The following is a 27,031-nucleotide window of genomic DNA, read 5'->3' as shown; positions in this document are numbered from 1 at the left end:
GCACGCTTTAGGGTATCATTTGGCTAAAAAACGGGTAGGGTAGGCTCATACTGCAATGATGAGAAGAGCATGTGGCAGACACTATGGTGTGTAAGAAAAGCATATGGAGTAACTCAAGCTAGAAGCCTAACTATTACAGGTTCCCGTATCAGGAAAAGGGAGAAATCTGGCATTTCACTCCACACGTTCAGCTGTATCACTGAGGCTGAAGTCTATAGGGAAGAGTAACCATTATTAGACAATCTTTTTCAATTATATAGATGAGATACCCATGGGGAGGAATTTTCTACTATTCTTTCCAAAATTTAAAAATCATTAATATTCTTTAATGAAATACTAATGATGTGGTAGAAAATCATAGAAGTTACTTACCCCAGAATAAACAGAGAATTTAAATATTTTTCTACCATGGATGTAGCATATATTATAAATAATATCATTTTATTTTATTTGGTTTGTATCTAGCACAATAACATGTCACTAAACAAAATGCAATTTATTCTCATTTATCCAAAGTAAAGAATTCAAGTGTTCAGAAAATCTAGAACACAGAGAAACTCAAAGCAACTCAAGGCCAAGAGGAAAATAAGCACAAAGCTCATGAACTTTAACGGCGGGAGGCATTGGGTCATTCCTCAAGCTTTTAAACCAGCCATATATGCATTAAATAACATAATCAATCACAACAAGATGGAAACTTTGACACTGAAGTGACATCGGATATAGAAGAGAAGAGAACTTTGAATGCTGACAGAAAAGCTAAAAGAAAGCAAAGGAATGTGCGTTGTTTTAAGTGAGGAACAAAAAGCTCTATGCATCTCAGTAACTTCAAGGCATCATGGAAAATGTTTGGACTATTCAACTGTTAGTATTCCAGAAAAGGCTATTTAAGTTCAGAAATAATTCTCCATTTAAGAGGCAAAGAAATGTGTAATCCATTTCATAAAAAGATTTTTTTTTCCTAGGGAAATGGTGAAAACCACTGGTATTTGAAAGTGTAGACCTCAATTCTATAGAACTTTTAATGTATGAAGATTTTTAATTCCATTCCTAGATGATGCTGAGTATCTGATGCACTCTTCTGATGTCATTTTGAAATGTTTCTATTAAAGAAAGAAGTAAATAAAATTAACAGGTATTTTTTCTCCTCTTAACTTCTTTAGGAGATAAAAGATCATATAATACATTTATAACACTACATAGTAGGCTTATATATAAATGTAATATATATATGAATAATAGCACAAATTAGGGGTAAGGAATGGAGTTGAGTCGGAGCAAAGCTGCTATATTTTACTGGAATTAAGTTGGTATTAAGCTGAAATAAATTGTGATAATTTAAAATGCAGACTGGGCACAGTGGCTCATGCCTATGATCCCAGCACTTTGAGAAGCCAAGACTGGAGGATTGCTTGAGGTCAGGAGTTCAAGACCAGCTTGGGCAACATAGTGAGACTTCATCTCTATAAAAAATAAAAAACTTAGCTGGGCGTAGTGGCACACGCTTGTATTCCCAGCTACTCAGGAGGCTGTGGTGAGAGGATCACTTGAGCCCAGGAGGTTGAGGCTGCAGTGAGCCGTGATTATACCACTACACTCTAGCCTGGGTGACAGAGTGAGATTCTGTCTCAAAAAATAAAATTTATATTGTAGTTTCTATAAATATGACTAAGAAAATAACTAAAACAAATACATAGTAAAAAAATTCAATGAAAATAGTAGACTAGAAATAATATTTAATATAAAAAAGATGACAAAGGAGGAACAGAAAAACAAAAGAGACCCAAGACTAAAGAAAATAATGAACGAAATGGTAGACATGAATCCAACTATTATAGAACTCTACAATAGATGAGGTTTCTTTACATGTGCTGATCTATTTCTAGATTATGCTATTGGATGCTTTCTGGATTATGCTATTATTATGCTATCAATAATAACATTAAATGTGAATAAACACTTCAAATGGCAGAGATTGTCAGTCTAGAAATGTAACATCATCCAACTATATGCTATCTACAAAAGACATTTTGAAAGTGTCCAAAATCCAAAAACATAGGTTGAAAATAAAATCATGGAAAAAGGTATACCATGCCAACAGTTCCCATAAGAGAACTAAAGTGGCTTTAACAGTATCAGGCAAAACAGACTCAAAAATTACTAAAAACAGAGACAATTTATGACTAAAAAGTTGGTTAATTTATCAGCAAGACATAACAATTATAAACATATACGCACTGTGATAGGCTGAAAAATGTACCCCTCACCCCCCAGGAAGATATCAGGTCCTACTTCCTGGAATCTGTAAAATGCTACATTATATGGGAAAAGGTTCTTTGCAATGTCATTAAATTGAGGATTTTTTTTTTTTTTTTTTTTTTTTGAGACAGAGTCTCATTCTGTTGCCCAGGCTGGAGTGCAGTGGCATAATTGCAGATAACTGCAACCTCCACCTCCCAGGTTCAAGCAATCCTCCTGCCTCAGCCTCCCGAGTAGCTGGAACTACAGGCACACGCCTGCATGCCTAGCTAATATTTTGTATTTTTAGTAGAGATGGGGTTTTGCCATGTTGGCCGGGCTGCTCTTGACCTCCTGACCTCAGGTGATCCACCTGCCTTGGCCTCCCAAAGTGCTGGGATTACAGGCATGAGCCACGGCACTTGGCCTAAATTGAGGATTTTGAGATGGGAAGATTATCCTGATTATGAGGGAGGACCCTAAATGCAATCACATGTATCTTTAGAAAATGGAGATAGGGAGAAATTTGGCTACAGACAGAAAAGAAGGCAATGTGAAGACACAGGCAGACATCCTCTGGAGGAAATGTGATACTGATTTCAGATTTCTGGACTCTAGAATTGTGAAAGAATAAATTTCTGCTGCTTAAGCCACCAAGTGTTTACAGTAATTTGCCACAGCAGCTATAGGAAACTAACATATGCATTTAACAACAGAGCCAAAATATACATGAAGCAAAAACTGATAGAATTGAAAACAGCATTTGGAGACTTCAATATCCCACTAGCAAAACAAAAACAAACAAAAACAAAACAAACAAAAAATACAACTAAACAGAAAGTCAGCAGAGATATAGAATAGTTAAACACAAAAAACCAAGTTAATCAACTGACATCCACAGAACACTCAACAATAGCAGAATACCCATTCTTCTAAAGAGAACGTGAAGAATTCTCCCATGCTAGGTTGAAAACAAGCCTCAGTACATTTTAAGCAACTGAAATCATACACAGTATGCTCTCCAATCACAAATAAATCAAAAATAGAAAATACAGGAGAAAATTTGGAAAATACAGATTTGGAAAATATAGAAGGGAATTTTGGAAAATATTTGGAAACCAAGCAATGAATGCACTTCTAAACAATCCATAAGCCAAGAAAGAAACCACAGGAATATTAGAAAATTGCATAAGCGGAATGAAAACAAGGAAACAAAATATCAAAATTTACGAGACACAACAAAAACCACACATAAAGAGAAAATTGTAATTGGAAAAGCTGATATTGGAAGAGAAGAACTCAAATAAAAGAACTAGTTTTCCAATTTAATAATCTAGTTAGAGTAAACTAAATCCAAATCAAGCAAAAGGAAAGAATGAATATTAGAGTGAAAACTCAACGAAAGAAACACCATAGAGGAAACCAGTGAAACAAAAAGTTGGCTCTTTGAAAAGATAACAAAATCGACAAACCTTTTTAGCAAGACTGAACCAGAAAAAAAGATAATACCAATTACCAAAAATCAGTATAAGTGAGGTAACATCATTACTAACCTTAGAGAAATTCAAATGATAAGTCATACTATGAACAACTTTATAAAAATAAAATTAGACAACTTAGATTAAATGGACAAATTCCAAGAAGGAAAGAAATTACTGACATAGATTCAAGAAAAAATTTAAAAATCTCGATAGACCTGTAAAAAGTAAAAAAACTGATTTGGTAATTTAAAATCTTCTCATAAAGAAAAGGCCATGCCTAAATAGCGCCAGTGGTGAATTCCACCAAACATTTAATGAAGAAATAATACATAGCCTTCACAGTCTTTCAAAAATATAGAGGAAGAAGGACCACTGCCATGTCTCATTCTATGAGACTAGTATTACCCTGACAATAAAGTCAGATGAGGATATCACAAGAAAACTACAAACTAATATTCCTCATAAATATAGATTTAAAAATCCTCAGAAGTAGTAATTCCTCAAGAAAATACTAACAAAACAAAAATCCAGGACATATCAAAAGAACTTAAAACATCTAAGTGTAATATATTCGTGAATGCAAGGTTGGTTTAACAACCAACCATCAATTTATGTAATATATCATATTTCACTTTTTTTGTTTCTTGTTTGAAAATCTTTCCCTATTCCAATATCACATAGAAATTCTCCTGTATTATCCTGTTAAAGTTTATAGTTTAACCTTTATATATAAAGCTTTAATATACTTTCATTTTGTTTGTGGAATAAAATGAGGTTCTAATTAAATTTTTCCCCCATATACCTGCTATAGGTTGAATTGTGGCCACTACCCCCAAATTTTTATGTTAAAGTATCAACCTAACAGCACCTCAGAAGGTGGCCTTATTTGAAAATTGGGTCATTACAGAAGTTTTTATTTAGGATAGGTCATACTGGAGTAGGATGAGTCCTTAATCTAATATGAATGGTGCTCTTATTAAAAGGGAAAATTTGGACAGACAGACATTCATAGAGGGAGGATGATGTGAAGAGACACAAGGAGAAGACAGCCATATATAAGCCAATCAGAGGGCGAGAACAGGTCCTTCCCTTACAGCATTTAGGAGAAACCAACCCTGCTAAACCTTGATTTCAGACCTCTGGCCTCCGAACCTGTGAGACAATAAATTTCTGTTGTTTCTACCCAGATTACAGTACTTTGTTATGGAAGCCCTAGGAAACTAATAAAATAACTATTTATCTCAGAATCCTAATTGAAAAGTCCTTCCTGGGAGGGGGGAGGGATAGCATTAGGAGATATACCTAATGTAAATGACGAGTTAATGGATGCAGCACACCAACATGGCACATGTATACATATGTAACAAACCTGCACGTTGTGCATATGTACCCTAGAACTTAAAGTATAATAATAAAAAAAAAGAAAAGTCCTTCCTTTCCCCACAGATCTGCAATACCAGCTCTATAATGGATGAGGTTTCTTTATATATCCTGGTCTATTTCTGGGTTCTCTGTTCACTTTTCTTATACTACTTCTCCTTCCTTAATTACTATAGCTTTATAATAATTTTTGATATCTGGTAAAGCAAGTCCCTCTGAAATCTGCTCTTGTTCTCCGAGAGGATTTTGGCCATAATGGTCCTTTGCTCTTTAAAATCAGTTTACCATCTTCCACCAAAACAAAGTAAACCTATTGACTGGATTTTATATTTTTATACTGACTTTATAAATAAATTTGGGGAGAATTAACAATCAATATGGTAAGTATTTTTTTTTCCTTTCATTTAGGTGCCCTTTTTTAACTAAAAATTTCACAGTAAATTATACATCATGGCTAAAAGCAAACCAAATAATAGTAATTTTAGACTCCTCATACCTAGCTCCCTACATTCCCAGGGGATTTAAATCCAACCACTGCACTGGGAGTAAAGGGGATAAAGATATGAGAGGGAGATATCCTCAGCTAAGAATAATTATTCCCAAATGCAGCCACCATGGCTGTTTACATTCTTGGCCACATCATTATCAATATGGGAAATGAAAAGGAAACAAACAAACAAACAAAAATTGAAAAAATCACGTTAGCTTCTGTCATTTCAATTCTGAAATTTTTTTTTTTAAATGTTGTCTGGTCAGTGGTCTTAAGAAAAGTTTTTAAATGTCATTTCCCCACTCTTGTTCAGTGGGGGGCATGAGATTCTGTCACTATGCTGTCATCACTTGAGAAGTGTAAATTTTCCATTCAGAGAAAAAAGTTATACAAGATTGACCTGATTCATTCAGAGGTATAAGATCTATAAAGGTTTATGTTGAATAGATTTAAATTTTAGCAATGATAGAAACCAGTTTCGATTTTATTTCTTCATCAACCTTGTTTTTTCCTGTCAGGCAATACTATGAAAGGACAACATCTCTTTTAATTTGTCCACATATTCTCTGATGATAATGGAAAGCAGATAATATACTCATTTTATTTTTCTTTACCTTGTTAAGCAAGTACTATTTGTCTCACCATTATTAAATAGCAGGGGAGACAAAAGCTATAGAACATACACAAAAGTAAATGTGATTTTAACTGGTAACCTCAGGACGATTCAACAAGAGAACACTTCATTTGCTAGATTCATACCACCTCCAGGCCTTGAGAAGCCTTCTATTTCAACAAGTTATCAAAGAGAAGGTAATCTCCAAAAGAATAGGGATATTGTCTCTTACTCATTGAATCTAATAGTGCTGGTCCATAAGCAAGCACTCAATAAATACATGTTAAATGAATTAACTATTATAATTTGAATCAGTTATGTATATTATGTATCTTTTGGTTAAAACAAAATGTTCTACCTTTAAAGGCCAATTTTTAGTAACTTTGCCCAGAGTATGGTTTTCGTTGTCTCTTATTCAACATGAAACTTGAAGGTTATAAGAGGCAGTATAATACACAGGTCCAAACATTGACATTATATCGTAAGAGACAGATGATGGACATTCTGAACTCATAAATTTTTCTATTATTTGAAAGTATGAAAGCCTGTTTCTCATTTATATTTCTGATGTAGTCTCTGAAATAAATTATTTTCCTAGTTCAGGTAATAGTAGATAACAGGGACCAATCTCAGGGATATAATTAAGACTGCTATGGTTTTACCCTGATTCCAACTGTTCAGAACAAAATATAATTTACTTCTTTGAAAAACTAATGAAATTAAGGTGAATTTTCCTTTTAAAATATGTAAGATAGTATCTTGTGTTCATAAGCCCATCCACTTAGCCAATGTTCCACTCCTACATTTAGATCTTCATTACTTACAGAAAACTCTGAGGATAAAAGTCATTGGGTAAGACAGTAGTTACAGTCCTCTAATACAAACAGAGAATGTAGCATTACTGGTTCACTACCAAAATCATGCTCCTAAAAATATCCTATCCTCTTGAATTAACAACCAAATACTTAAAAAAGACATGCTGGGTATCTTAACATGAGTATGTCAGTTAATTAATTCTCTGATCCCCTGCTACCAACCGAGTATTGTACAATCTGTTATTATTCACTGTCCTATAGATCATCTGTTCTTGGTGCTGGCTTGTTCCAGGAAGAGGGACAGCTGCAACACTATATCCCTGTTCAACCTGAGGACCATCTGACTTTAATTGTAACACACAGCTTGATGTGGCTCTGGCTATGAGAAGCCGAAGTATCGTCTGTAATAATCTGGAAAAGCAGAAACCTGCCAACAGAGGGCTGAAAACAGGGATTGTGCTGTCTGGCTGCCTGACGGGCTGCAGGAAATATGATTAATGAGTAAGGTATAATGATATCAGGAACCCGATTAGCACCACAAAAAGGTCACAGATCAAAGTAGTATGCATTTCATGAGCTGCAATCATTGCATAAAATCTGTGGACTTGAAGTGGTAAACCAAAAAGAGGAGGGGAATGAAACCCTTATGTGACAATATGCTAACCAAAACATAAGATACCATACTAACAATTTAGTCACTTGTAGAAAGTTAAAATTACAAAATGAATCAATATAGACTATATTGTAAGGAAACTTTGTTCATCAGAGGTGTGAAATAAATATTTTTGAATGAATAAATGAGGTATTAAAGTCTTTCATAAAGGCATATATATGTCAAATCAAGTATCTTTCCTAATTATGAATTAAAATGACCAGATATATACTCAACTCTACACTATGTTTGCATTTGAATTGCAGTGAATTTATATACAGTTCTGTTTAGGAAGGTAAGCTAATTCAGAGTCTAAACAATGAAGACATCTATAAAACTCAAGAAGCAGGAATCACTGGGAAAAATATTAAGTAAACTTAATAATAATGTTATAACAAATACACAGTTAATACTGCAAAATATTATTTGGTATATAACTTTACAGTCATGCTCAAGTTTAGAGCATGGGTAGCCAAAATCCAAATCTAGTTGTAAAGCAATTTGGTAAACCACAATCTTCTTTTCTTTAGTGCCTTTGTAAACCTGTCCCAAATAGGCCTGGCTCTTCTGAGGTGAAGGCAGTAGAAGGGTAGAGATGGGAGGTACTGTCAGGAGAGTGGCTTGCCTTAACTTATATAATTAAATTTTTTAATTGTCAAAATATTGGTGAAAAACTTAATATATAACTTATTCAAATCTTTCTGCCTTTTAGAGCTCCTTTAAAGTGAAGTAAACATACTAACAAACTTCTTTATATTATTAATAATACTAACTATGGTAATGGTTAACAGAAAACTGGTTGCCTTGAGACTTAAAATTTCAAGTCATATTTGAGAAAAAGTGTGTCAATAAAAAAATGATCAGAACATGATTTTTTTTCTTAAAAGTATATTCACCAATAATGAAGCTATTTTGTACCTTTTATATATTGTATAAATATTTCATATCTAATATTTAGTTAAAACATTTTAAAAATGGTGATTCAAAAGACACCACTAAAAAATTAAAAAAGGCTAGTTAAAAATATTTTCAGCCCTCGCAGGCCCCGCACTGATCATACGCCATGTGGCACTATGGCCCGCTCCGGGGCTGTGTGCGCTGAGGCTGCTGAACGGCGGACATGCACACCACAGAGCGTGGCAATGGAACAGTAACCGGGCTTGTGAGAGGGCTCTACAGTATCAACTAGGAGACAAGATCCACGGATTCACTGTAAACCAGTGACATCTGTTCCCGAGCTGTTCCTGATGGCAGTGAAGCTCAGCCACGATGACACAGGAGCCAGGTATTTACACCTGGCCAGAGAAGACACGAATAATCTGTTCAGCAGAAAAATCCCAAGCTTCTTAGAGAACCAGTGACCTTTTGCACCTAAATCGGTGAAATCATCATGTTTTCTTCTGCCATATCCATAGTTCAAACAAAGATGAGGCAAGGCCAGACTAATTCCTGAAGGAACCCAAGAAAGTCCTCCTTTCTCTCTCTGGAATGAAATGAATTCTCTAGACCATCAGTTCTAACCTTCAAAAACCAAAACTGTTAGTGAGATCTCCTTCAAATACTACTGTAGACCCCAGTGTTTATTCATCAAATTTTTTGAATATTTGTTTTATGTGGAATCAATTTATTTGTAAGTTTAGTATTTGTATTAATATAAGGGAGAAATGTTTCAAAAAAAAATATTTTCAAAATATATGTTGGATAAATGACTTTTATGGAAAATATACAAAGATCTCTTACAATTCAATAATAAAAAGACAACCCAATTTTAAAACAGGCAAAATATTTCAATAGATACTTTGCCAAAGAACATATATGAGTAGCAAATAAATCTGTGAAAAGATGATTAACATTTTCATCATTAGGGTAATGTGAATTAAAATAACAATGACCTACCTACTAGAATGGCTGAAATAAATAAGACGGACAATACCAAGTCTTGGTAAGGATATGGAAAAACTGAAACTTCATACATTGTGAGAATACAAAACGGTAAACATTTTTATTACATGATCCAGGAATTCCTAGAAATCAACCCAAGAGAAATGAAAACAGATGCCCACACTAAGACTTACATGCAAATATTTATAACAGCCCAAACTGGAAAAAAACTTCATTAACTAGCAAAGAGATTGTAAAATGTGATACATCTATAAAATGGAATACTATGCAGCAACACAAAGAAATTAACTACTGATACATACACAACATGGATGAATCTCAAAAAACATGCTCTCTGAAAGAAGACAGGCATAAAAAGACTACATATTGTATGATTCCATTAATATTAAATTTCTAGAGAAGCAAAACTATAAAGGCAGAATCAGTGATTGCCTGGAGCCAGCAGTGGAAGCAGAGGCTGACTATAAAGAGGCCCAAGGAAACTTTTTGTACTCATGTGAGTGTTCCAAAGCAGGATTGTAGTGGCAATTACACAACTGTATATATTTACTAAACTCCTTGAATTGCATACTTTAAAAGTTCAATTTTATGACATATAGATTGTACCTCAATGAATCCGTTTTAAAAGAAAAATCACTGAAAGAAAAAAGCTGTAGTACGAATGTACCTTCTATTCACTTCTGTGTGCCCCTGGAGAAAAAAAAAACACGTATGACCCTAGACACCTGCCGCATTTAAAGGTTTGACATTTCCTTCAGTATCTTTCAGAGCAAGCTTAGTCTTCATCTCTCATTTTAATCACAGAAACTTTGTGAGAATCTTTAAAAATGCTTGGGGTAAAAGTAAAATGCAACATGTTCCATAAGACTGTAATACAATAATATTGTTTACTATTTTCTGAGTGCCTACTATAAGCCAGAGAATATTCTAGGCATTTTACATACATAATTACAATTGTTTACTCATAATTTCAAAATTACAAATGAAGAAACCAAGGCTCGGAAAGGTTAAACTGCTAAGATCCCACAATCAGCAATGTGATTGATAAAGGATTGGGAAATCTGGTCAGATTCCAAAGCTTACATATTCTTTCCACTTCACTGCATCGTTTCCAGTATATATAGAATGCAAAATTTCAATAATAATGAGATTGTAATAGGATCTGGAAGATAGGATTGTTGGTATGAAAAGAAAGGAACGCCACATGAAAAAAAAATGCAATAATTTTCCTTTTTTTTTTTTTTTTTAATGGAGTCTCGCTCTGTCGCCCAGGCTGGAGTGCAGTGGCCGGATCTCAGCTCACTGCAAGCTCCGCCTCCCGGGTTTACGCCATTCTCCTGCCTCAGCCTCCGGAGTAGCTGGGACTACAGGTGCCCGCCACCTCGCCTGTCTAGTTTTTTGTATTTTTTTAGTAGAGACGGGGTTTCACCGTGTTAGCCAGGATGATCTCGATCTCCTGACCTCATGATCCGCCCGTCTCGGCCTCCCAAAGTGCAAGGATTACAGGCTTGAGCCACCGCACCCGGCCAATTTTCCTTTTTTATGTGTGAATTAAAAACACAATGCAACTGAGATTTCACTTTTAATGTAGAGTATGGTAAACATTCTACTTTTATTTTTTAAATTTATTTATTTATTTATTTTTTCGAGACAGAGTTTCACTGTGTCGCCCAGGCTGGAGTACAATGGAGTCATCTCAGCTCACTGCAACTTCTGCCTCCCAGGTTCAAGCAATTCTCCTGCCTCAGCCTCCCAAGTGGCTGGGATTAAAGGCACCCACCACCATGCCCAGCTAATTTTTGTATTTTTAATAGAGACAGGGTTTCACCATGCTGGGCAGGCTGGTCTTGAACTCCTGACCTCAGGTAATCCACCCGCCTCGGCCTCCCAAAGTGCTGGGATTACAGGTGTGAGCCACCGCACCGGGCCAAGATTCTATTTTTAAATACTAAGAATAAAGCTCCCTGATTCCAAATTTCTGTGAAACTTAAAAGGCAAAAAGAAAAAGTCATATTAATGTCTCAAAAAGAATACTGAACCCAGATATGAAGGACACTAAAGAGTCCACTAAAGAGTTGTTTGTAAGCACAAATTTAACGTGCTTTTAAGTTTTAATGTTTTCATATTCTCAATATTACATGAAGATTTCCTTCAAACAACAGATACAGGACGTAATTTGAAAATCTTGTTTCTATTATGAAAATGTGCGATGGCCTTCTAACCTGGAACACAAAATTATGTTCCTTTCCTGGAAGAAGAAGCTGAAATTTGGAAAAACTTATAATTCCAATTTCACTTTTAACTTTCGCTTATTTTGAATCATCATGTATATATGAATGTAACTTAAATTCTGCATAAAAGAAACTATTATTTTATATATCAATTCAATAACATTTCATAAAGTACACATAAGGATTCTTGAGCTATTATGTCACTTTCAGTTAGTCCTGTCACCTACAGCTTTGTCCAGAAGAGCAAGGGTTAATGATTATACACCAACACATGAAAGATGCTTTGAGCAAAAGCTCATGACAGACAGAGTAGATGATTACTATCTTACCAATCTGTTTATGTGAACAAATTCTTCTGAGGTTTTGGCCCAAGGAGGAAGTTCAACATCAGACACTACTGTTCCATCATCCATCACTCCAAGATTATAATTATTGAAGTTGACAAACATCTCAGGAAGATAATAAAATTCAGGGATCAACTCCTATATAAAAATAAAAGACAATGTGATATTATGAACTGTAGGATACTGACTAGATATTCAAAAAAAGGACCTGATCATTTTCTATTGTTCAGAAGAACAAAATAAACACAGGGGATTTTTTTTCTTTGTGTATCACAGCCCTGTCACAGTTTCTCATAAGGTAGATAGATCCTATCCAACCCAATTTAAATTACATCTTACTGGTATAAATACCTTTCACAGGCTTTCCTTCATGACATGTCTCAAAACCTCAAAACTCTTAAATACAAACATTTTAGTAATAACTGAGGTTTGACAAGCTATAAACATAAATTACCATGCTGTAACAATAATGACAACCTAACTAGATTTTTTATGAGGTATATGGAATTTTTGCCAGAAAAACCCAAAATCTTAATAAGCATTAAAATGCCACTGCCTTGGTCTCTTCATCAACCAGGAAGACAATTTATTCCAGTTTAGCCATGGTTTGTCAGTACATTTTCCTCACATTTCAAAACAGTCAAGTTTAAAGATACTAACTCTGATAAAAGACGAAAATTTAAAATTAGTCTAGAAAATGACTTGCATGAGAAACTGAGTAAATTCAATATGTAACTTTAATAATGACATTTAATAAGCAGAAAAATGCAGCTGTTTAGCCTTTTGTGTGTAATAAACCCCATATATAACTATTTCAGAGGCTCTGTAGATCAGACTTGAAATCCAGTCTTGACATGGGTCAGTGGTTCAGTGGTCTTTCAGATACCCCCTCAGGGCCAGCTATGGCAGGCCCGGCTTTCCAAACAGTTGAGTAAAATAGGGAGGTCATCAGATTTTGGACAAGGTCAGTATGAACTTGCCAGAGCAGAGGAAAAAAAATCTAGCAGGAATTAAGCTATTATCACCTCCATCATCCATGTGAAATGTTGCCTGACTTTGAATTGTACATCCTTTGTTTACAATCACAATAATTAACTAGGCAGGGTAGAAATGAGCTTGTTCTCCTTCCAAATGGCTGACAACCACCTAACCATTAGACTTAAAAAGCATTTAAACTGAACAATTTTTTTTTACAAAAAGGCCTTGTTTAAAGCTTAGCTATAAATAAAATTAGACTATAATCACACAAAAATTTTAAGAGTCTCATCTTCAAAAACAAGGCATATAATTCTAATTGACAAAAGGGGAAAAGGCAGATGTGTGTTATTTTATGAAGCAAAAAGCCATATCCAGTTTGTCTGAGCTAACACTTATTGCATGGTATGAGTCATACTCTCATAGCATAAATAAATAAACTCTTAATAAACCTTATTACATTTAATCTCACAACCACTTTACAAAGTAAAGTATCATTTCTACTTAAAAAATGAACTAAGGCTCAAAAACGTACTTTGTGCAAGGTTATCAGTTGAGATATTATAAATAAGGAAGCTGGACCAGGACTTGTTTAACTATAAAGCTTGTGCCCTTAGTCATCAAATAAGCCTGGGTTCTACTTACATAGTATATACAGTGCTAAACATTTTAAATTAAGTTTTTAACCTATATGCAAAGGGATTTTTAAAAAAGGAAAAGAAACTCTAAACTTTTAGCATTTTCACGATGAGAAAACAACTGGCTATCCTGAATACATGTATCTTTCATATATATATTTATCTCTATATAGCAATTGTTATATAAATAAAATTAATTGAAAAAGAATTTTTGTAATGTTGTGATTTATCCCAATAAAACACTATATAATTTTCTAGTATTAATTTGCAGAAGTGTGTATTCAGTTAATTTCCAGCTTTGACAAATTTTACCAAAATATGTTATTTTCACTTCATAATACCTGTGCTTTTTGAAGATGAATGTTTCTATTCCCAAGCCTTGTTTTACAATAAAGAAGGAGGAATATGCTTTCCTTTTTCATTGACAATCAAAAGCAGCATTTGCTTAATTAAATACTAATTATTCTCATTTCAGTAATACCTGCTGCCCACTTCTACTCCCATTGACACTCTATCACGATTAGAAGATACTGTCCTTCTTTTGGTTATACCTACCATGCTCTTGTTTTATAATTCTCCTAGATTCAAAACAATAATTATAATGGATGAATTTTAAGTGCTAGTTTTCCCCCGAGTTTTAAAATTTGAGAGATTCATCATTTCTATTATAAATTAAAGATGCATAATGCATAGCAAAAATATACCTAAAAAGTACTCTTACCAACACCAATTCTAGGAAGCAGAATGGAACAAATGACGTTTCATAGCAATTGTTACAAAAATGAAGTTTTCAATCCTTCTAATATATAGCACCAAAATATTATGATTTTGTATATTTGTCCATATCTTCCACATCTGTTATTTCATTCAGGTTACTCAACAAATTGACAAAAAATTTATTTGCTCAAAACAAATATTCTCCACAAGTTTTTTGTTGTTGTTTTTTGGTTTTTGTTTTTTTTGGTTAAGAGACAGGGTCCCACTCTGTCACCCAGGTTGGAGTACAGTAGTGGCACAATCATAGCTCACTGTAACCTCAAACTTTAATCGATCTTTCCACCTTAGCCTTCCAAGTGGCTAGGACTATAGGAATACACCACCATGCCTGGCTAATTTTTTAATTCTTTTGCAGTGACAGGGTCTGGCTATGTTGCCCAGGCTAGTCTCAAACTCCTGGCTTCAAGCAATCCTCCCAAAAATATCTTTATTCCTGGCCCAATTTATTTTTAAATACAAATTTATTATGAATTATTATGTTACTTTAATATTGACACCGTAACCTAAATATAAAGTCATTAGTTTAAGTAGAAATTAAATGGAGCCAAACCACCCATAAAACAAAGAAGAATTTTTTAATAAGTGATACGAAGAAAGCAATTTCAAATTTTCAAGTCTCTCAGCTACATAATTTCTATCATGCTGGGGAGAAAGTAATGACTCATCAATTTCCATTTAATTACTATGGATTTTGTGATTTCCTAAGGAAACATTTTATGTAAATTTTATACAATAGACATTGTAAACATTTCAAAATTAAAAATTTAAACACTAAAATTTAAGCTTTCAACATTTCCCTTGAAATTTATCAAGATATGTATTTGTGTTTTACTCTACTTTTTCACCTCTGACTCCCTTCACCTTTAATTTTAAGAGAGTAGTCAGGCATTTCCTTTCTCAAGAACATTTGCAGGGTCCAGAGCAGAGGTCTCTTGAAGGCATCTTTCTTTTCTGTCTTGTGTGAATCTCTAAGCAAACAGAGAGTATGTGAGGTATCCAGGTGAAGGAGGAGTCACATGTTAGTATTTTTAAAGAAAGAGAAGCCAAAGAAGAGGCATAAATGTTTTCCAAGAGTAGGGAAGCAAGTTCTCAAAATCTACAGTCAGCTTCCCCCGCCCCCGGCCCCCAGCCTGGGGGAAAGGAGAAGGAGAAGGGATGAAGAGGTTAGGCAGGAATCCAGAGGATGGGGAATGGTGAGAGGGTCACTATATGCCCATACAGTGCCTCAATGTGAATTAGAAAAAAGGCAACACTTCTAGGCTAATGTAGCCCTAAGAGAATTCAGCTTGGTAAATGGAGTAAATACAGGCTGGATTTTAGCTTCCGTTCTTTCTCTCAATCAAGTGCCCTTTCATGATGAACAATCTGCCTACTGTACGTAGTGGCCCCATGCATGGTGCACACAGGGAAGCTAGTCCCTTGGCACCATGGCTTTTGGCATCAGCAAATATTTTCTAACACTAACTTGGTAAAATCATCAGAGCTGCCTGCTTCCAAAAGACCATATGTATCTTAGACAATAAAGATATGACTAATGAAGAAAACGATGGACTAAAGATGTGAAGGCCAGTTTTCTAGGTATCGCATAAGCCTGGATTCTCATTCAAGCCTTGAGAAAAGAAGGTCTCTGCCCTACCAATCTAGTAACTATGAAGGAATTTTTCACCAGCCTAATATGAAGAAGGGCTGAGTTCAAATTAGGATATTTCCTGTACACTTGAGTTGGTGGTTATAATTTTATATCTATTTCAATAATGGTAAAAAGTTAGTAATATATTAACTGATATCTTTTTTTTTTTTTTTTTTAAGGAGTCTTGCTGTGTCACCCAGGCTTGAGTGCAGTGGTGCTATCTCAGCTCAATGCAACCTTTGCCTCCTGAGTTCAATCTCATGCCTCAGCTTCCTGAGTAGCTGAGATTATAGGCACCTGCCACCACACCTGGTTAATTTTTGTATTTTTAGTAGAGACGGGGTTTCAGCATGTTGGCCAGGCTAGTCTCAAACTCGTGACCTCAGGTGATCTGCCTGCCTCGGCCTCCCAAAGTGCTGGGATTACAGGAGTGAGCCACCAAGCCCAGCCAGGATAATATATTTCTAGGCCAGACACCATGGCTAAGGCCTGTAATCCCAGCACTTTGGGAGGCCAAGGCAGAAGGATGGCTTGTTTCCAGGAGTTCAAGACCAGCCTGAGCAACATGGCAAGACCCGTCTCTACAAAAAATAAAAAACTTTACCCAGGTATGGTGGTATCACCTGTGCCTGTAGTCCCAACTATTCGAGAGGCTGATGGGGAAGACTGCCTGAGCCCAGGAGGCTGCAGTGAGCTGTGTTCACACCACTGCACTCTACGTGACAGAGCGAGACCCTGTCTCAAAAAAAATACATATATGCATTATACATATATATATAAATAACATATAAATGTCATTTTATGTATATATTTATATATGTATATAAACACAAAAAAATGCAGGGAGAATTCAGTATGGGCAGAAATACAAATAGAATGTAAATGTTATTTTTTATTAAAATACTAAAACTCACAAGAACCCCTCTTAATTATTTGATTTAAACCTTAGGTAGAAATGAAGGGTGATGTAGCACATCATTATCACAAAAAAGAAACCACATTTATTTAGTTCTTATTCTTTTTTGTTTGTTTGTTTAACAGAGAGCTTTATTTTCATGTCACTGTCCTAGTTTCATTTACCTGTTGCCAACAACCTGAAGGAGTTTCTCCATAGCCCTTGATTCGTGAATCGTTCAACATATTAAGAGCAACAGTCACAAATACATTGACTTAAGGAGTAAACAAGCAGCTTTTCTCTGCAGACCACTGAGCACCCCAGAAGGCGCAGCTCTCTGCTCTACCCCAGGCTCTTGGTGTCTGCGTCCAGCAGGAAGGAACTGGCAGGAGGCTGAACCCAAGCACTGCCCTCAGGCCACTCTATTCTCATCCCTGGATCCTCCAGGGGAACAAGAAAAAAAAAAAAATTACTGTTTTCCTGCTTTCCAAAATGGAGGGCCTTAAAAACAACCAAAGGTGCAGAACAAAAACAACAACAACACAGGAGCTGGCTGGGTACAGTGGCTCACACCTGTGGTCCCAACATTTTGGGAGCCAAGGTGGGAGGATCGCTTGAGTGCAGGAATTCAAGACCAACCTGGCCAACATGGCAAGACCCCATCTCTATAAAAAGTAAACAAAAATCAGCCGGGCATCATGGCACATGTCTGTAGTCCCAGCTACTCTGGAGGCTGAGGTGAGGACTGCTTGAGCCTGGGAGTGCAAGGCTGCAGTGAGCTGAGTTCATGCCCCTGCACCCTAGCCTAGGAAACAGAGTTCAACCTTGTCTCAAAATAAAAACCAAGAAAACCCCATATCAGCTGCAAAGCCATGTTTGGAGCACAGCTATTTCCCATAGGCTTTCTTTTTCCTTGCCCCATTGACTTCTGGGAGGTTTTCCCCTTACCCATCATCACAACTTTTCTCATCTTTCACAACGGCACAATTCAATAGGAAGAATTAACTGAACTATAAAAGGAAAAATAAAAACAAATCTAACCCTATGAAAACTCTGCCTTCAACATAACTCCAGGGAGCTGAATATTATAATACTGGCACCCCTGACCCACACTATGCTCTGCACCCCATCCCTGCCCATATCCTCCTCTCTGGACACTTAGACATCAGGTTCCCCAAGGGGCAAGATTCCATGAAGAGCACCCCGAGTTCCTTAGAAGAACTGGCACTGCTCCGGCTCCTCTGACAACTGAGGCTAGCACTGTGGGCACCACCAGGTGAGCCTCTGGAACCCACCTGAAGGCCCAAATGGCTTCTTTACGATCTTGTGGCCAGCAGGGCACTGTTCTTTCTGGTAGACCTGCATGTGCTGCGGTTTGCTCTGAAACTTGCCCTGCAGCCAGGCTGTACTGAACTCTACCACGTGATCCAGCAGGGCCTCCTGACATGGAAGCACTCAGGACTGAACCAAGAGAAAGGGAATGGATGCCAGCTCTGTATAAGACTTCATTCTTAATGATGTTCCCTAGCCCTGAGAAGTATTTCTGGTCCAACGGTGTATAGCAGACAGGCTGAGCCTGGCCTAGAGCTTCCAAGGCTTGTCCTCAATGAAACTTCTCAGACAGGATGTCACAGGTGGGTGTGACCTCTGGGGAAGAGCTCCAAGACATCTGACAATTATAAAATGCCAGGAAACCACCACCACCAAAGTACAGGACCAACCTCGGGGCAGGTTCCCTCCAGTACCCCTTCTTGTTGGCTTTCTTAGTTCTGGAGAAATCGTTCACCCAAATGCTGCCAAACAAGCGCTGACACGCAGCCACCTCCCAGCATCTCCTGCAGGTGTGTCTCCTTCCAAACATTCGTAATCATCCTCTCCCTGGGGGACGAGTTCTGCAGACAATGAGAAGGCAGCAAGGGTCTTCTGCCCAGTGGGCTCCCGGGCCTGCTTTGGGTCCACAGTCCCTTTCTTCTGCGTTTCTTTCCGTGGAGGCTCTGGCGGCGGGCTGTTGCCAGCAGGCCGCATTTCTTCATCTGGATCACATCTAAGGAATAATTGCTTTCCATGGACCTGGGTGTCCTGGAGCCACAGAGACTACAGGCTGTTGCCCCTGTCTTGATCACCTGCTTGCCCACAAAAGGGTAGACCAAACGGTGAAATGTCCTCACCAACGGCCCTTCTGGCATCCCAGCTCTGGGTGGGCAGCCCCTCGGCCCGACCCAGCACCACTGCATGGCCCTCACAGCAGCTCCAGCCCCGGGCAGAGATTTCTCAGCACCTCAGCACACGCGGGCTCCCTTCTGCTAGGGCTAGGGGATGCCCCTGTAGGTTAGTTCTTACTTTTTTTTTTTTTTTTGAGCCGCCGTCTCGCCCTGTTGCCCCGGTTGGAGTACAGTGGTGCGATCTTGGCTCACTGCAAGCTCCGCCTCCCAAGGTTCACGCTATTCTCCTGCTAGTTCTTACTCTTTAGAGAGAACTGTTTTAGGGTCTGCGATACGTAATATGAGTGTTCCCCTCCTCCTCCAGAATACAGATCTAAATCAGTAATAGAGAAAGGATATATTTTTAAGAGAAAATAGGTTGTGAAAACAACTAGCACTCCAGAAATTCAAATGAGAAAATTATGACTAAAAGTTGGGGTGACCAGAGAAAGCTTTGGGGAAAAGTAATACATTGTATTTCCCTACCACAGAACTCATCAATCTGTATTACAAGTGCTTGTTTGTTTTTATCCCCTTCTAAATGGAAGGAGCCATGAAATTGAGGACTTCACACGTGAATTTAAAATATGACAAGCATTTCTAAGAAACTAATACTGAGGAGAGAGATTATTAAGATTTTACATATAGTGTGAAGAACATCAAATTAGCACAATTAAATAAGAGAGTGAGCATATATACAGCAAATCCTCACTTACTGTCATCGATAGGTTCTTGGAAATTGCAACTTCACATACAATGGCATATAACAAAACCAATTTTCCCACAGGCTGATTGATATAAATGAGTTAAGTTCCTATGGCATATTTTGGTTGCCACAAAAACATCGCCAAACTTCTAAACAAGAGACCCAAAACACTTCTAATATTAAATATTGAAATAAATGTGAGCTATATATACATCTAAGACAGATGAACAAAACAAGATAATTATTTACCCATTTATTCCACTTCAGGATTGCAGGTGGCCTACACCTACCCCGGCAACTCAGAGCGCAAGGCAGGAACCCACGTTGCCTTGGACAGGACACCAGGTGCCATCCCATAGCAGGACACCAGGTGTGTGTGCGCACACACGCACACACGCACACACACACACTCAGACGGGAACCATGCAGACACACCAATTCACCTCATGTGCACATCTTTGGGATGTGGGAGGAAACCAGAGTACCCAGAAAAAGACCACACAGACATGGGAAGAACGTGCAAACACCACACAGACAGCGGCCCCGGTCATGAATTGATGTTTTTTTCTCACCAGTGATATAACAAAACATTGAATGAAATGACATTATTTGAGGACATGCTGTACTTAAACTATATTACAGTCTCATCACAAGAAAATCTGCATGAATAAGTCAGTGATGAGAGTTCACTACTCTCTTAATATGAAATAAACATGCTGAACTCAACTGATATATACCAATATGTAACAAAATAAATAAGCATATATACAGCCAAAATCTTACTGTGGATGACAATGGCATTTAAGTTATACAGTAGAACTCCAATTTAATACTAAAAGCATCTTTCTAAGAACCATGTCTTGATACGACACTAAATCTAACAGTTCAAAATTATGTCTTTTGACAGATGAAATGTAGTAACAGAGTCAAAGATTATGCCTTTCTAATACTTTTAATGCACATTTACAAAGTGAAGTATGTTTTATACTCATCAGAACAGAACAGTCAGTTCTGGATAAAAAACACATGTTCAGCAATTCTTTAAAACATCAGTGGAAAATGGTAAGTAAACAACACTGACAGAAGACAGATACATTTACAATTCACATTTTCTTCTGGCTTGCTCACAATAATTTTAATCTCTATCACTTAATTAGGTAGATGAGTCTTAGAGGCAGGTAGCATGGCCAACATTTAGTGTATCATCTCCTAAGATAAAAATTTGAAAGGTTCAACCAGAGGTTATACCACAGTTCAGGATAAGCCCATTGCTTTGATCACAAATCCCAAGGCTTTCACGGCATAATGACAAGGATTGGTTGTGACCACACATATGCTTTAGTTTTCTTTATTAAGGTATAATTTCCACTGATATGAACAATCTTTGCAGCCAGGCTATATGATTCTCCTTTTAATAGTCACCAATTGTATGCACTGAACTAAACCCACCACTTCAATATATTGGGGCAAACATACCAATGACTAATCTATCAACCAAAAAGAAACAAGATAATCAAAATAGAAATACAAATGAAGAAGCTCCTTTTTAATTAAAATTAAACATTTATTTTATTTTTCCTAAATATAAAATCCTGACAACTCAAATAGAAACATGATAAATTAGAAGTTAATTTAAGGTGCACTGCTTAGGAATACTGACGGTAAAAAAATGTGAAAGCAAAATTTTAGCTTTTCACCACCGAAAAAATGATTTAAAAAACTGAAAATAAGCTTTCTTAATAAACAAAAAAGAGCTGATTAACAATATATTATAAAAATATAAGGTGCATGCTTTGATACATTTTAATTTTCAAGTATTTATTTTGTTAGCCTGTAAGTAATAAAATTTTAAAAAAATCACTAGAGATCAAGTACAATGAATTGCATTTATAATAGTTATTTTAAATCAACTGCATATCTGAAAGCTTTTAAGTTGATATTTAAATTTAGTTTGTCCTAATTTGGTAGATAAAATGCTATTTTTTTCTACAGTAAAAGAAAAACAATCATTTTCAAAACTGGAAAAGAAAAAATAATCTATAATCCTTCCAGACCAACCCCATAAATATTATGTGGTTTTTAGATATTATAAAACTGTTACTTCAAATGCATTACAATAAAGAAAAATCAAGGGTTACAAATCAATAGATAAATGATAATCTATTTCAGTCTGATATAGTAGAAAGAATAATTGGATTTAAGTCTTGTCTACTCAACTTACTGTCACATGCACTCAAATTAATTTAATTTCTGTGACCCTTACTCACCTCAATTGCCATTTCAAAACCACAGGGTTTGTTGTGAGGCTCATATGGGATTATATGGAATTCTATATATAATAAGATATTATCATCATTAGTAGGATTCACGATAAAAATCCCAAATTACAGACGCAACCTGCCTAAATCCCAAAGCCAACAGGTCATTCACTGAATTACGCCTATTTATAAAAGCATTTAACATAATTCTAAGAATACTTAACAAAACTTACTTTCAAAAATATATATGCCTACAAAAATATTTGAGACTTAATAGTTCCTGCCAAATAACTATGACATTCAAAACAAATATATTATCTTTTTTATTAGCAATGACAGTAGGGCTTAACATGCTTCATATTATGATAAATATCCCCAATAATTTATGGTTCTCTCTTGCTTTCAACACATTTTTCACTTCCATGTTTGAAATGGACATCTCCATTGGGCCTTTTGCTGTTCTAGACCCTTATCTCCAAATAAATTATAATTTGGAGAGAAATAATGGGCATTAATAATGCAAACAAAAGATGAGCTGTAACTGCCGTAAGAGAAGATGCAAATAAAATGTGCACCTTAAACCCTTTCTGGAATAATTGGTAGATATATATTTAGTATAGGAGAAGGACCACTCATCTCAGTTCTAAGAACACATTAATGAACAGTCTACATTTTTTAGTTGAACAAAAAATATGATAAGGTCACCAATCTAAAAACAAATCACACCTGACAGATGTATGCATTTTTATAATTCTGGAAGATATGACTACTTTCCAAATGTCTTAACAGGGTTTTAATTTTCCTGTATGGTATGTAAATAGCATGAGAAGAAAAATATTCAGGGTTTCAAGTAATTTTTATCAACAAGCAAAATGTAGTTCATTAGAGACATGAGTACAAACTTCAATACTTAAATAAATTAGCACAAAGGTTCATCATTAAACCTTTAGCCCTTGAGGAAAAGGCCTAAAGAGATGTGGCTAAATTAACAAATCACAAGTTATGTATAAAAGCAAGGATAAACAGACATATTTGAGAAAGTTTGAGCTCATTGATGAAAAGAAGAGAGGCTGGCAAAAAACAGAAGGAGGGAGGGAAGATAGGAAGGAGAAATGAATGCACACCTAAGTTGTTTTAATTTTACTTTCAGCATTTTTTAAAACTCTAAATTATTAAAAAAAGATGTCTGAGAACAGAGTGAAGATTTTTTTACTAAGAAAATAAAATTACTAAATCATCGAAGTTTGAGTTTAAAAACTAAATACATTAAGAAATACATTTCCATCAATTATGTTCTATGAACTGTAGCTAAGCATTTTCTTATAAATGGGCCTAATGCTGATGATATCAGCATCCATGGAATGTATTAACATGGTAGAAGATGCGCCGCTAAGGGAAAAAAGAAACCTAATTTCTCTTCAGATTGCAGACCTCGGGGATTTCTGAGGTAGTAGAGGGCAAGTCAAAGGTCTCACGTTTTACAAAATCTCACAAGCCACAAAACCATTCTATGGTCACCTCCACTATACATTATTATTCAACATGCATATGTACATTTAAAACTTTTTAAGGGTTAAATATTAAATTATATATGAGTTCATAGAATATTACTGCATAGTCATTTATTTTTAAAATAATATTTAGTATCTCTTAGGACTTAATTGCATTCTATTTACTTAACTGCAAATATAGAATAAACTCTACTAACCCTACCAACGTCATAACTTAATACACTCACCACTAATGATGCACATTAAATTGTAAAATAGGTTTTAAATGAAAAATCCAAGATATGACCAGTGATGGTATGTCCATGTTTGCAAGGCTATCACAGTAATAAAATGTAGAAAACTGAATCATTAACAACTTGTGGTCAGCATCTGACATCCAGCTACCAGTTCTCTTGTGGACAGAAAATCTCATCCTAAAAAATGAGATGTTAGTAGTCCTACCCCATATCAGGAACATACCATTTGAGTTTTGCTGTGCCCTTCTGGCTGGAATAAGCATACACTCTCCATTTTCTCCTCAAACTACCTTGCTCTTTTTCCCAGGCTCTTTCACTTACTCTTAGAAAAGCTTTATGCCTCCTGTCCCTTACAGTCAACCAAATGCTCATTTGTTTGCATATCTTTAATAGCTGTGACACAGATCAGGCAGATTGCAAAGTCAATCATCACTATTATCTTGCTGAACTGGCTTATAGAATTAACTCAAGCATTTTTAGCCTGTTACCAAAGGCCTTCATGTTAGACTCAACTGCCTTTCAGAATCTGTTTCTATGTTTTCTACACACACGAAACATAAGATCAATTAACAGATCAATAAACATTTCCCAATGTGCCAAACATCTTTTCTGAGCTTTGTTCATGTCACTTCCCTTGCTCAGAACACTCCTCCTCATTTCATCACGTTATTAATGCAATACATATTTAATTTAGTGCCTGCTATGTTCCAAACACCTTTGTAGATTCTAGGGATAAACCAATGAGTAAAACAGTCAAAAATTTAGGATCTCATGGAGCTAATGTTCAAGTGGGATATGACATAATAAACAAATCAATAAGCATAAGATACATATGTCAGATGGTGAGTGACATAAAGAAAAATGAAGTCAGGGAGTAAGTAAAAGTGCATGAGGTGAGGGGAGCAATTTTAAATAGGGAGGAGACAGAAGGCCTTACTGAAAAGGTGACATTTGAGCAAAAACCTGAAAGGGATGAAGAATGAATTCTTAAAGACAACTAAAACAAATGCCTCAGGTGAAAGGAAAAGGAAAACCAAAGGTGCTGAGGTGGAAAGTACTTGAAGGACACCAAGTAGACCCTGTTTAGCTAGAACAGAGTGAATGGGGTGGCAAGCAGAAGAGCTCAAGATGTAACAGGATTTTGGAAAGGGGTTAAGTGGTGTAGGGTCTTACATTGCAAAGATTTCAGCTTACACTCAAATAGGAAACCATTTACTATATGGGGAAAACTGGAAGAAGAATAGCTTTGAAGAAATGAAGATCAGGAATTTAGTTTTGAACACGTCAAATTTAAGATACAGTTTATATATTCAAATGGAGATGTCAAGGAGGTAGTCAGATATCAGGATAAACGTACAGGCTAGAGACATAAATGTGGGAGGTCTGTTAGACTATCTTGCATCCCTTAAGATACAGCTTAAAAATCACTTATTCTGTAAAGTCATTTGCAATCCCGTCTCCCCTAGTCAGAATTAATTTAATTTTGTTTATATCTTACTATAGCACTTATCATTATCTAATTTGTACTAAAAATTATTTTATATATGCCTGTCTTTTTCATCTGGAGAGATATGCTAACTAAAGAACTATGTCTACCTTATTCTTTTAATTCTAAATTCACTCTATATTAAATATAGCAAATAACCAATAAATGCTAGCCTAATTAAACGTGTTTTGGGGGATTTTAATTGACTTCTCATAGTTTCCTTCTTAAAGGCAGGGAGCTAAATATCTATGACCTAACAAAACTTGTTCTTTGTTCTGTGCTATATATATATATATACACACACACACCTATATGATCAAGTCAAATTTAATCTTTCACTCTTTCTCTCTCATCTCACAAGACAAATCACCAAATCCTAGCAGTTACCTTCTAAATATGTCTTAAATTTATCCACATTTTTCTAGCCCCACCGGCACTACTGAATATAAGCCTTCACTGCTCCTTGTGTAATTAACAACTTAGGCAAGGATCTGAAACGGATCCACTCTGGGCCATCGACAAGGGCAATACATATTTCAACACCAATCACAGTGATCTCTTAAAAGCACAAAATCTACTCATGTCACTTCTCTGCTTCAGACTCTCCCAAGTCTCCCCACTGCACCCAAGATAAAGTTCATCCTCTTTCACAAAGCAGAAGGCCCCCCATGATTGGTCCTGAATTTCCTCTTTCCTCTTCCTTCTCGTCATTTCAGATGCTGTATCCATGAGCCCAAGGAGCATGAGCCTACTGTAGTAAATTGCTTGGACTTGTTTTATTGTAGCTATCTCCTCTAGTGCAAAAGCCCACTGAAGGCAAGAGTTATGTCATATTTGGTACTATATCACAACCAGAGTCTGATAGTGGATAAACACAATTAAAATACAAAATTTTAAAAGTAAATGATATCTCAGGGTTCCTCCAAACTTTTTAATCTAATTTACTTTTGTACAGCTTATATTTTAATAACATATTATTATATTAAATTCAAGGTTTCTGAAAAAGTGTGGTTCTCCAACAACCTGTTTCAGATCCATTTACTTCTGTCCCCATTCCAAAGTAATGAACCGGGGTGACATTTATGATTCCTTCTATGTTCTAGTACAGAGTAGTAATCATTTCTATAGTACAGAAAGAAAAGAATTTAAACTGCAGCAAGTCAGATTGTACTTCACCATTAGATTGAATTTATCGACACTAAAGGTATCTGAAATGAGTACACAACCTCAAGAGGAGGGGAAAAAAATCAATGACAATAAATTGCGTAGAAAAGTTTAGATATTTGCCCAATATTTAGATGTATTTGTCTAGTCAAATTCATTTAAACTTCATAAGTCTGTAATTTGTTACATAAAATTTGGTCATAATAATTCAAGGTTCAGGTTGAAGAAAATAATCTATTCTGAACCCCAGTTTCTAAATTTAAGTGAATTTCAAAGATTTAAAACACAGAATCTACTGGGGATTTTAAAATATTTATCACAGTGATGATTCTCCAACCCAATTTTAATACTTTGCATTTCAGTCTTCAAGATTACAGATTGTTGGTACTGATTGTCTGTTTATTTTTA

At 35.9% G+C, this 27,031-nt stretch overlaps 1 protein-coding gene and 1 pseudogene across 1 annotated transcript in view; both read right to left on the bottom strand.

Annotated features, from left to right (window-relative positions):
• The window catches only part of LRBA (LPS-responsive vesicle trafficking, beach and anchor containing), a 785,611-nt gene that overhangs the window by 142,403 nt on the left and 616,177 nt on the right, over nt 1-27,031 (bottom strand). Inside the window, exon 47 of the mRNA XM_011956584.1 lies at nt 12,132-12,284. Within this exon, the coding sequence (XP_011811974.1) occupies nt 12,132-12,284 (153 nt within the window). The remainder of the gene's footprint in view (nt 1-12,131; nt 12,285-27,031) is intronic.
• LOC105522129 lies at nt 18,105-19,247 on the bottom strand (annotated as a pseudogene).

This window comes from Colobus angolensis, unplaced genomic scaffold, assembly GCF_000951035.1.
Source record: "Colobus angolensis palliatus isolate OR3802 unplaced genomic scaffold, Cang.pa_1.0 Scaffold111, whole genome shotgun sequence".
Lineage (NCBI taxonomy): Eukaryota > Metazoa > Chordata > Mammalia > Primates > Cercopithecidae > Colobus > Colobus angolensis.
The sequence above is the reverse complement of the archived record's forward strand: the minus strand, read 5'-3'. Positions and strand labels throughout refer to the sequence as shown.